At 39.3% G+C, this 11,845-nt stretch overlaps 1 protein-coding gene across 5 annotated transcripts in view; it reads left to right on the top strand.

Moving 5' to 3' along the window:
- ELP1 (elongator acetyltransferase complex subunit 1) overlaps nucleotides 1-11,845 on the top strand; it is an 80,951-nt gene that overhangs the window by 66,126 nt on the left and 2,980 nt on the right. For all 5 annotated transcript variants that reach the window (XM_017498561.2, XM_037727891.1, XM_017498562.2 and 2 more), the window contains 7 exons: nucleotides 933-995; nucleotides 1,376-1,436; nucleotides 2,869-2,982; nucleotides 3,484-3,595; nucleotides 4,292-4,419; nucleotides 4,896-5,050; nucleotides 8,286-8,361. In XM_017498561.2, coding sequence (XP_017354050.1) covers nucleotides 933-995; nucleotides 1,376-1,436; nucleotides 2,869-2,982; nucleotides 3,484-3,595; nucleotides 4,292-4,419; nucleotides 4,896-5,050; nucleotides 8,286-8,361 — 709 coding nt within the window. The remainder of the gene's footprint in view (nucleotides 1-932; nucleotides 996-1,375; nucleotides 1,437-2,868; nucleotides 2,983-3,483; nucleotides 3,596-4,291; nucleotides 4,420-4,895; nucleotides 5,051-8,285; nucleotides 8,362-11,845) is intronic.

Here is an 11,845-nt window from a genome sequence, read left to right on the forward strand (position 1 = left end):
GGCAATGGACTGTTAGAATTAACATCAAAAACACAATCAATGAATTGATAAATTAGATTTAATAAAAATTAAGAACTTTTGTGTATCAAAGACATTATCAAGAATGTGAAAAGACAACATATAGAATGGAAGAAGATATTTGCAAATCATATATTTGATAAAGGCTTAATATCGAGAATATGTAAGGAACTCCTACAACTCAACAACAAAAAGCCAGATAAATCAATTTTTGAAATGAGCAATGGCCTGTAATCCCAGCTACTTGGTAGGTTGAGACAGGAGAATTGGTTGAGGGTAGGAGTTCAAGACCAGCATGGACAGCATAGTGAGACCCTGTCTCTAAAAAAATTTTTTTTGATTAGCTGGGTGTGGTGGCATATGCCTGTACTCCAAGCTACATGGGAGACTGACGAAGGGGGATCACTTGAGGCCAGGAGGTCAAGGCTGCAGTGAGCTATGTTTGTGCCACTGCACCCCAGCCTAGGCAACAGAGCAAGACCTGTCTGAGAAAAAAAGAAGAAAAAAGAACAAAAAGAATTTAGAAGATTGTTATTCTCGTCTACTCTATTTCAAATTGTGGTCTTGTTAACAATTCTGGAGCCCACCTAAACCTGCTGAATCAAACTTGGTAGTAAAGCTGGGGAGATGGGTGTATCTAACAGATCTTTCTGGTGGTTTTGATGTCCAGGCATGCAGAGAGATGATGCTTACCTTGTGTTTTGTCATTATTTTCAGAATTTACACCCCTACCTTATCTTTTGTATCAGTATTTATGGAGACATGAACTCTAGGACAGGCATGATGCTGAGAACTCGGAGTTCTCCTCTGGCCAGGGAGAGAGAGAGGCAGGTCTGTGGTTAGTTTTGCAGTTGGCTGTGATGACATCTGACATGCTGTCTTCACCTGTTGTCTTCTTCCTGTTCCTTTGTCAGGATTATGAAGAAGCTGTGCTCTTGCTATTAGAAGGAGCTGCCTGGGAAGAAGCTTTGAGGCTGGTAAGAATCTTTTAAATCCTCCAGATGTTGCATGCTAAGCAGAGAGAGCAAGCAAGAGATTCCCAGGTCATTTGGAATCGTTTGTCTTCTGAGGTTTGTAAAATTAAGTAGAAATAGGTCAGGCTCCTGGCTTAAGGAAAAGCAGTGTTTTTTAAACCATTTTTATCATCCTTGATAATGTTTTGGAATTAGTCCTCCACATTTGAAATATTACTGTTTTTTTACTGAAATGAGTTGAACTTCCTTGGCTGCCTTGTAGAAGGCCTATTTTTCAGGAAAATATTGATTGCCTCTGAAAGTAATCCATGTCTTTCTAAGTATCTTAACCCTCCAGTGACTAGAAGTTTTCCTGCCTAAAATTACTATGTTTTTCCTTCTAGGTATACAAATATAACAGACTGGATATTATAGAAACCAACATAAAGCCTTCCATTTTAGAAGGTGAGCGTTCCATTTTAGATAGAATTCCTCATTTGAAAGTATAGAAAAGGGGAGGAGAGAGAGATGAGAGAGTCTCTTCCTATTAATATGTTTTCTTAATCATATGTCATGTAGACTCAATAAAAATTACCTACTGGATATAATATTTAATTCTCACTAGAATTTTTAAATATGCTCTACTATTAAATGGTAACAAATAAAATATTTGAATGTTAGAAACCTCTGATAAAATGTGATTAAGAATTTTTGCATTTGGTAATAGTTGGTAAACTTGAATATGAGCTATATTAGATAATAATGTAGCTGATAAATTTCTGCTATTTAATAATCATGTTATGGTTATGTAAAATAATATCCTATTATTCTTAAGAGATAAATGCTGACATATTTGGGAATGAAGGATCATATCTCTGCCTTACTCTCAAAAGGTTTCACAAAAGTAATAATGTGTGCATGCATGCAGAGAAACAGGAAGCAAAAAATATGTCAAAATGTTAATAATTGGTAAATCTAGGTGAAAGGTATATGTGTGTTCATTGAACTATTACAACTTTTATGTAGGTTTCAACTTTTTCAAAGTATTTTTTTAAAATAACCTTCTCAAATGAAGTTTGTGGTTCTTAGAGAACATATGAATATTACCAGTTCTAGAATACTCAGATGGTCACTGTGACCCCTTAAAAGCAAAATGTAGAAGAAAGACATGAGTTTGACTTACAGAACCTTAGGGAGTGGTTGATTTTGATTTTAAGCTCTGCCTGTTTATGCAAGTTAACCCTGTAAGTAACATCTGGCCTTTCTGACAATTTACGTGTTTGCACATTCTTACCTTGTCTGTCAATTAAAACGTTGCTGGGGTGCTTTTTGTGTCATTCACTTTATGTACCTCTAACTGGGTACTAAAAGTATCATTCCTCGTCTATAATAATCTAACCAACTCTTACTTGGATTTTCACCACTATTGAGAACCTTTCTTAGAAAAATGCTGATAATTCATCTGCATAGGCCCAAAACCTATTCATAAAACACATCCTTGGATAGTAGTATTTTGCTTTTTTAAAATGTATTCTACTAGTGTCAGTTTTCTCTTGTGTGTTTTTCCATTGGACAGTATTTTTCAGAAATCATTAGATACATTTATTCCACATCCATGGACACTTCTTACTTTTGTTAACTAAGATACCAAGTCTTCGTTCAGGTGATTTTACAAGTTCAGTGGTAGAGCATATTCTGGGATAATGTTGATGAACTCTATGATCTGGACTATCAGTCTCTAGTTTGTTAATGCTTATTAAGGAAAAAAGCTTGCTTGAAAAACCTAGTAACCTCTTTCTTTTTGTTGAATTCTAACCCTCCTTCACTGCTCCCCAACTGTAGTCTTTTCTCTTTGCTTAAACATTATGCTCACACTGTTTTTCATTCTGCATCTCAGCCCAGAAAAATTATATGGCATTTCTGGACTCTCAGACAGCCACATTCAGTCGCCACAAGAAACGTTTATTGGTAGTTCGAGAGCTCAAGGAACAAGCCCAGCAGGCAGGTCTGGGTGAGTGTCTGCATGAAGACCATCGACACATACGGGGACTGGGGGCCGGGTAACGCCGCACATTGTCTAAGTTGCTTGGTGTTCCTCCTGCATCCTGATTACTGTGCCATGGGGAAGTGTGAGGCCTCTGTGGAGCCCCTTCAGGTCTCTCTGTGTCTGTCTGTGTGTTGGTGAAGGGCGGGACCAAGCATGTATGGGAAGAGCTCTGCCAGACATTCCCACTGACCCCATTCAACCAGAGCAGCTGACCACTTCCACATCTTACAAAATGAGTTTCCTCATTTCCAGAAAAAACATAAAAAAAAAAATTCAGGAAATTACTGATTTACAGTAGTAATCACTGTATTTAATATTATCTCATTCATTTTGAGATCAACTTGGCAATAATTTTCATCCGTCATTTGATATGCCCCAGTTGACTCTAGTCAGTTTACCTCCCTGAAGATAAACCCACACATTAGCAGGCAGTGTTTTCATCTGCTTCTGGTTCTTCTTTTCTAGCTGATGAGGTACCCCACGGCCAAGAGTCTGACGTCTTCTCTGAAACTAGCAGTGTTGTGAGTGGCAGTGAGATGAGTGGCAGATACTCCCATAGTAACTCCAGGATATCAGCGTACGTATCACATTTATTCAGCACACTGACCATGCTCTGGGCACACGGGGAAAGTATAAGCAAATAGGTTCGTTTTCTACTGGGACAGTGTAGTGGGAGTGGGGAGAGAATATTCTTCAACGCTGTGTGGAAGTTGTTCAAAGACTTTCCCAGCATATCTAAGAGATTAAACTTGGCATTAAAAGGTTTTTCCTCCTCAGCTTCATGGCCTATGTGTATTCCCGTTTCCCTTGAGGCAGTTCCTCCACTGAGTGCTCAGTTTATATTAACATCTGATTTTTACTCTTTGAACAAATGTTACTAAAGTATAGGCACCGAAAAAGTGAAAAGATCAGGCTTCTTTAATTCAAAATCAGGATAGGAAAAGACCATGAATGTAAAATAAGTCATCACACTTTTACCTAATATAGTAATTTCCCAGAAATATTTATTGAACACCCACATGGTAGGTACAGTAGATGTTACCAAAAACTTACAAGGAGATAGGAATTATAAGAGCTTATTCTTGCTTTGGGATGCGTAAAACAATGCAAGAGTATATATTTAAACTGAATTACACTGTCAGAATTTAAAATGGAGATCTGTGAAGTAGTGTCGGGTGATCAGAAACTACAAGAAAGTAGCCAGGCAAGGTAGCACATGCCTATAGTCCTAGCTACTCAGGAGGCTTAAAAATATCTGTGTAATTTCTAACAGGAGATCATCTAAGAATCGCCGAAAAGCGGAGCGGAAGAAGCACAGTCTCAAAGAAGGCAGTCCGCTGGAGGACCTGGCCCTCCTGGAGGCACTGAGTGAAGTGGTGCAGAACACTGAAAACCGGAAAGGTATTTTATCAGTCCTGCTGATGATTCCTGACCACATGCAATAGTAAACAGGCAGCACAGACAGGCAGAGTTCATTCAGTAGATGATGAAGCTACAATTTTCCCAATATGAGGAAAGATGAGAACTTTTGGCCAGAAGTGTCATGTCAGCACACATTCCTGAAGCAGCCCTTCTTAGCTGGTAACTGAGAAGCCTTCCTCCATTTGGCATCCCCCTGACTGAACTGTGACAGATGCTTAAGCAAGGATAAAGGCTTGTGGGACACTGCTGTCTGCTTGGGACCCAGTGTGCTTGATTTTCTTTTCATAGTACATGTGTTTAATTATTCCAGCATTTGAGAAGAAAAAAGATAATGTGGGAGAGAGGACCTACAGTGGGAATTACAGACATTTTTTGCTTGGGAGAGAAGCTATGGTATGATTCTATCAATGGAGCTGGGAACGTAACTTTCCACTTTTCAAATTTCTTCTCTCTAGATGAAGTATACCATATTTTAAAGGTACTCTTTCTCTTTGAGTTTGATGAACAAGGAAGGGAATTACAGAAGGCCTTTGAAGATATACTGCAGTTGATAGAAAGGTCAATTCCAGAAATTTGGACTCTTACCTACCAGCAGAATTCAGCTACCCCTGTAAGTCTTCTCAAAAACAGTGTGCATTTTTTCATCATTTTCATGGGTTATTATCACACAGTCCCCAAGTCAAAAAGTTTTCTTGTTCTTAAAACGTAAGATGCCATAGTTAAATTATCTTAGATTTGTGTTGAAGCTGTCAGTAAAATTTCATATTGCCTGTAGAGTGATTAGTAAACCTTGGCATAGGTTAAATGAACTATTATTTTCCTTTCTGGATGGAGCAGCTGTCATGGAGAAAATGGGAATGTCATGTGGTTGCTCCTGGCCTTCAGTGAGTTGGAGTGGCGGGCAGTCGCGGGGGGAGATGGGCTCAGAGATGGCCTGTCACTTTCCATTTCAGAACTCATGGATAGGATCAGGCTTTAAAGGGACTCCAGGCAAATGCTTTTCCTTTTGTTTTATGAAATATTTGACTTGTCACTTCTCTGTTGTTATGATGGACTTTGCTAGTTATGTTTAGGCTGAATCAGGTCTGTATCGCAGAATTCTAATGTATTGCCATCTGTTTACTTTTTATATCTCTGTTCACCCTCTTATACCTCAAGTCTATTGTTAAGAGTTTGATTTCAATTCAAAAAGGCTGATATATCAATCAAGATCCAGAAAGGAAAGCAAAAGTCGTACCTATTATTTTATCACAGAATTTAATATATGGATTGGTTAAGTAAGTGTTAGAGGACTAAACAAGGCAAAAGGGAAATACAGAGGAAGGACATTAGATAGTAACTATAGGAAGCAGCTTTATCCCTCCAGGTGAGGGAGCAGAAGGAGTTAGGGATTATTAGCATTTAGAATCCTGGAGGTAGGCCCTGCAGAGCTGGCTCTTGAACCTCTGAGAGAAGGGTGCCAGCCAGCTAGTCCTGGCATTTCACGGGGGGCATGATGAGGCTGGTTCCAGGCGTACAGAAGGAAATGGAAACTGGAAGAAACAGCTGCTGCTGGGGTAAAAGCCACTCAGTCAAAGAACAAATCTTTTGTTCTTCCTCCAGCCTTGTACTCTGCCTCTGGTATTCACTGTAGGCAGGACGTGGTAGGAAGCCAGCGGCAAGGAGGAATGTCTTTCAGGTGCCCAGCCCCAGCATCATAAGCAGTGGACAGAAGGGGGGGTTGGAGCTGAGAGATTACAAATCAGCTCACTGTTTAGAAACACAGATGCTTATCGTGTCTTGATTTCCTCAGTTAGAAATAGCCATAAGACTTCCCTGTGTGCTTCAGTAGAATGTTTTGAAGATTAAATAAGAGAAGGAATGTAAAAGCACTTTACAAACCATAGAAATAAAAGCAACTAGAAATCACGACCCCACAACTTCTTTTTTTTTATTTTATTTTATTTATTTATTTATTTATTTTTTAAATTAATTTATTTACTTTAGGTGCATATTATATCTGGCATTTCTCCCCATGTTATCCCTCCCTGCCCTCCCCACACCCCGCTGTCTCTCCCTACCCCCTTCAACGGCCCCCAGTGTGTGATGCTCCTCTCCCTGAGTCCACATGTTCTCGTTGTTCAACACCCACCTATGAGTGAGAACATATGGTGTTTGGCTTTCTGTTCTTGTGTTAGTTTGCTGAGAATGATGGTTTCCAGATTCATCCAAGTCCCTACAAAGGAAACAAACTCGTTTTTTATGGCTGCGTAGTATTCCATGGTGTATATGTACCACATTTTCTTTGTCCAGTCTATCATTGATGGGCATTTGGGTTGATTCTATGGAAGTCTAGTATTTCTTTTTTTTTGAGACAGCATTTCCAGTCGACACTCAGAAACAGGATGTTCAGTTTCCAAATGGTTGTACGGGTTTGTGTGTGTTTCTTGATCCTGAGTCCTAGTCTAACTGCGCCCCCACAACTTCTTGAATTTATTATAATAGGTATTTCTTAGAAGGAATGTGATCATCATCTTCAAAACTATAGTACTTTTGAAGATAATTATTTTTGGTTTTTGAGACAGAGTCTCTGTTGCTCAGGCTGAAGTACAGTGATCACCGCTCACTGCAGCTTCAACCTCCTTGGGCTCAGGTGATCCTCCCCCACTTCAGCCTCTTGAGTAGCTGGGAATACTGCTGTGTGCTATAACAACTGGCTAATTTTCAAATTTTCTGTAGAGACAGGGTGTCACTGTGTTGCCCATAGTATCTTGAACTCCTGGACTCAAGCAATCTGCCCACCTCAGCCTCCCAAAGTGCTGGGACTACAGGCACGAACCACCGCACCTGGCTTGAAGATAATAATACCATCCCCATGCCATCACCTCCCCTCTTCTCTTCTGATCACGTGATCCTATTAAGTTCTTTTTTTTTTTTTTTTCTTGGTCTGTTACCCAGGCTAGAGTGCAGTGGTGCTATGATCAATCATGGCTTTCTGCAGCTTCAAATACCTGGGCTAAAGCAGTCTTCCCACCTCAGCCTCCTGAGTAATTGGGACCACGGGTGCACACCACCAGGCCCAGCTAATTTTAAGGTGTTTTTTTTTTAATAGACATGGGGAGGGGGAGTCTTGCTGTGTTGCTCAGGTTGGTCTTGAACTCCTGACCTCAAGTGATCTCCCTTGGCCTCCCAAAGTGCTGAGGTTACAGGTGTGAGCCTCTGTGCCTCCCACATTAAGTTCTAAGACATCAATTTTATGATTGTGGTTTTGCTCTGATTGGTGAAGTATGGTTGTAGTATGTGCAGAATACCATGACTGACTTCTCATGGCGTTGCTCTTGAGAGTGTACCACCAAGGGACTGCACTAACCAGGAGTGTGTGCCCAGAGGCTCTCTGTAGGCTTGAAATTCCTGTGAAGTCTAGTGTTTTACCCGGAGCACATGTGCAGAGTTTGCACTCCACTCCATAGTATGCACATATTTGTATTTGTTTCAGTCTAAAGATGTTCGTTTCCCACAACTCTTTGAGTATAATTGATTCTCTATGTATTTATAGCCTCTTTTACTATTTTCTCTCTCTTCAGGGAGTGGCTTGCTCATTTGGAAAAGGCCAGGATATATCATTGTAGAGTTTCTTTTCTTCCCCCTGACCCACCATCTTTACCTTGTTCTGGGGGAAAGGAGAACTAGAGGTCTGAGTTGCAACTGGCAAATTAAAATCACATTGGGAAAGAGAGTTACTGTGTTTCACACCATACCAGTAGAAATGACAGGCTGTTTCCTGCTGGTAGGGATTTGGCGTTTGGTATTGGCAGTCTTGAGAAGTATTAGATACTCTATGCTGATACAAACTGTTTTCTCCTTAGGTTCTAGGTCCCAATTCTACTGCAAATAGTATCATGGCTTCTTACCAACAACAGAAGACTTCAGTTCCTGTTCTTGGTTAGTATTTCTTCTCATTTAATATTACAATACTAAGCAGAAGGAATATCTTTCTGTAAGTATTGAGGTCAGCAGTATAAGGAGAGATTGGATACAGTTTTTTATTACAGAATTTGTCTACAAATTTTCCTCAGTTCTTAGACCGCATCTGTAGTATGATCAGTTTCATGCTTCTAGCAGTGGAGGGCCTGGTGCAGGAAAATCCAAGATGACCACTGTATGTGTAATTTTAAAAAATATACTGACAGTGGCACACAGTTGCTCATAAAAGCACATCACGGTTCCAGTTTCAGTCTAAACCATCTACGTTTACATATACATTGAAATATACATTTCAAGATTCTTCTGTAGCATCATTATTGGCTATTGGTAGTTACGCCTTGCATCTTGGGAATGTTTTCATAAACCTTGCTTATGAGTGGGACCTTTTTATTATGTTTAAGAGTGGCAATATAATTCCAAGGCAAACCCAAAGAATATTAGCATTTTATCCATATTTCCTCTTTCGTTATGCATGAAATGTTTTATTTATTGAGGGGAGAAGATTCTTGGATTACTTACATCTCAAAAAGTTGAAAACCCTAAACGCTTTCTTTTGAAAGTTGTTTAGAAACATTTGATGGTTCAACGTGGCACTTTGAGTATTTGCCCTTACTTACAGTTGGATCAATCAAGCATCTTAGCTTTGAAAAGTTAGTGATAGTTTCTAAAATAATTGGCAGTTTCAACTGCTGTTATTTGCATTTCTAGCATATGACATGCAACTTTCTGAAATTTTTTTTCACTGAAGTGCTACACTGTAATAGCATTTTGATGATATTTGAAGTAGCCTGTGGGGATTCAAATTAAGTTTGACTTTAACAGCTTGTGTTGCTACCAGAAAAGAACAGCTACCTTCCCTCCCAGTCAAACTCCATCCAGACAGTAACTACTGCATTCCTAGCTCCTCTTCTGTCTGGAGAATGGCAGGGTACTTTTGGTATCAATTCCAACACATCCACTTACTCCTTTTTTTTTGTTAAATTTTTTATTTTTTCAAAACACAGAGGGGGATCTTATTATGTTGCGCAGGCTGGTCTCAAACTCCTGGCCTCAAGCGATCCTCCTGCCTCAGCCTTCCAAAGTGCTGGGATTCCAGGCATGTGACCCTGTGCCTGGCCCACTTATTTCTCAGATGCTAGGAACTTACCATAGACCGGAAGCCTTTTGGTCACTGCTTATTTTGTGCTGTAGTGCTATCTGGTTGTGATTTCTGCCCCCTCCGTTCCTTGTTGCTGGCCTGATGCTGACCTTCAGGTCAGGTCAGTCCCACCATTCCCTGGGGTATTCTAGATGGCTTTCCCACTTCAAACAGCACTTTCTTGTTTTCCAGCTGAACCTTAAAGACACTGTAATATTTGAGAGCCCCTCATTATCTGAGCGTTTATCATCATTATCCTTGTGGCTTCAAGGTTGTACTGTATAGGAAAAGGGAAGTTCCTGTAATTCAAAAATTGCCACTGATGAACTAATCACAAAATTAGTCCCACTCATATATTACTCAGTTGCCCCTCTTCAGCTAACAGTAGTTAAGTATATTCACACATCCCCACAAGTGAAATCAGTGACTCGATGGATCATTTTCTGATTGTTTCATGCTTTGATGCAATACAGTTATCATGTAGATCAATTGCAAGTCTTACAAAAATTTAGTATTACGTAAAATAGATTAAAGTGATATTGGAAAAGTACTTGAATCACAGCTGAGCTGGACTTGTTGCAACTGGTGACAAAATAAGTGCTTCAGATTTTGACTATCAAAGGATTGAGAGAGGTTCTTAGAAAAATTGAGAAGCCCTCAAGTTATTTTTATAACAATGACTTTTTTTGCGCTGTGAAATTCAAATATAGAAATATGAAATATGTCCTGCTGTCATATAATTTGTCAGAATAATTACTTTCTTGCCCAAAAGTCTATACCTCATGTTTATTTCAAGTTAAGTCTATAATCAAATATAGTTGTGGTTGTGCCCAATTTTAAAAAATGAGATACAGCACATTATTTTCATAACTAGTTTTTTAAAGATAAAGTCTCATTCCAACATAAGTAACTACTTAAGAAATTATGGACCTTGTTGACTGCGAATTTATTTAAGTAGCCTTTTTCCAGTATTGATATCCTTAATCTTTATGGCACCATGTAGTGGCAAGAAATGTAAACAAACAAAGATGTAGTATTAAATCATAACTGCATAAAATTAACTGTAGTACATACTGCACTACTGTAATAATTTTGTAGCTACTGCCTGTTGCTATTGTGTTGGGTGAGCTCAAGTATTACCAGTGTCTGCTTAAAATGCCACATGACACTAATCATCTCCACATGAGCAGCACCTGAGAGTCTCGAGTAATTGCATATGGCAGCAAAAAGTGATCTGTTGCATTTTTGTGTACTTTTATCATGTTTAGTGTAATATCATAAACCTTAAATAACACCATGGGACCTATAGGAAGTACCACACATGATGCTTCAGGAAGCAGAGAAAAGTTATAACATTACAAGACATTACAAGAAAAAGTTGACTTGCTCGATATATACTAAAGATTGAGGTCTGCAGCTGGTTGCCCACATTTCACAATAAATGAATCCAGTATAAGAACCATTATAAAAGAAAAGGAAATTCATGAAGCTGTCACTGCAGCTATGTCAGCAGGCATGAAAACCTTGTTCTTCTTGCAAAATACCTTTTTATCTTGTATTGAAAATGCAGCTTTTATGTGGGTACAGGATTGCTGTGGGAAAGGCATACCTATAAAACTAATATGATTCCAGAAAAAGCAGTCATTGTATGAGAACTTAAAGCAAGGAGGTGAAAGATCTAAAGCTGGAGAATTTAATGCCAGCAAAGGATGGTTTGATAATTTTAGAAAGAGGTTTGGCTTTATAAATGTCAAGATAACAGGAAAAGCAGCTCCTGCCAACCCAGAGGCAGCAGCAAAGGCAGTTGGGTTTATGATCAGGACTGCCCTTACTATAAAGCTGCTAACCCCTGAGCCTGGAAGGGAAAAGATTAATACAAGCTGCCAGGCTTTTGGTTGTACCGTACAACAAGAGGCCTGGACGAGGAGAACACTTTTTCTGGATTGGTTCCATTGTTGATTTGTCCCTGAAGTTAAGAAGTATCTTGCCAGTAAGGGGACTGCCTTTTAAAGTTATTTTGAACCTACCTACAGGAACAATGGAGAAGTGAAAAATCAAAATTAAAATTAAAAATAAAAAGTTATTTTGATAGTGGAGAATGCCTCAGGCCACCCAAAACCCCATGAGTTCAACACCGAAGACGTTGAAGTGATCTACTTGTCCCCAAACACAACATCTCTAATTCAGCCTCTGGATGAGGGGGTCATAAGGACTTTTAGGGCTCATTACAAATAGTACTCTTTGGAAAGGATTATCAAATGTCTTGGACTCTGATAGAACATGGAAGTCTGGAAGAATTACACC

Source organism: Cebus imitator, unplaced genomic scaffold, assembly GCF_001604975.1.
Source record: "Cebus imitator isolate Cc_AM_T3 unplaced genomic scaffold, Cebus_imitator-1.0 Scaffold244, whole genome shotgun sequence".
NCBI lineage: Eukaryota > Metazoa > Chordata > Mammalia > Primates > Cebidae > Cebus > Cebus imitator.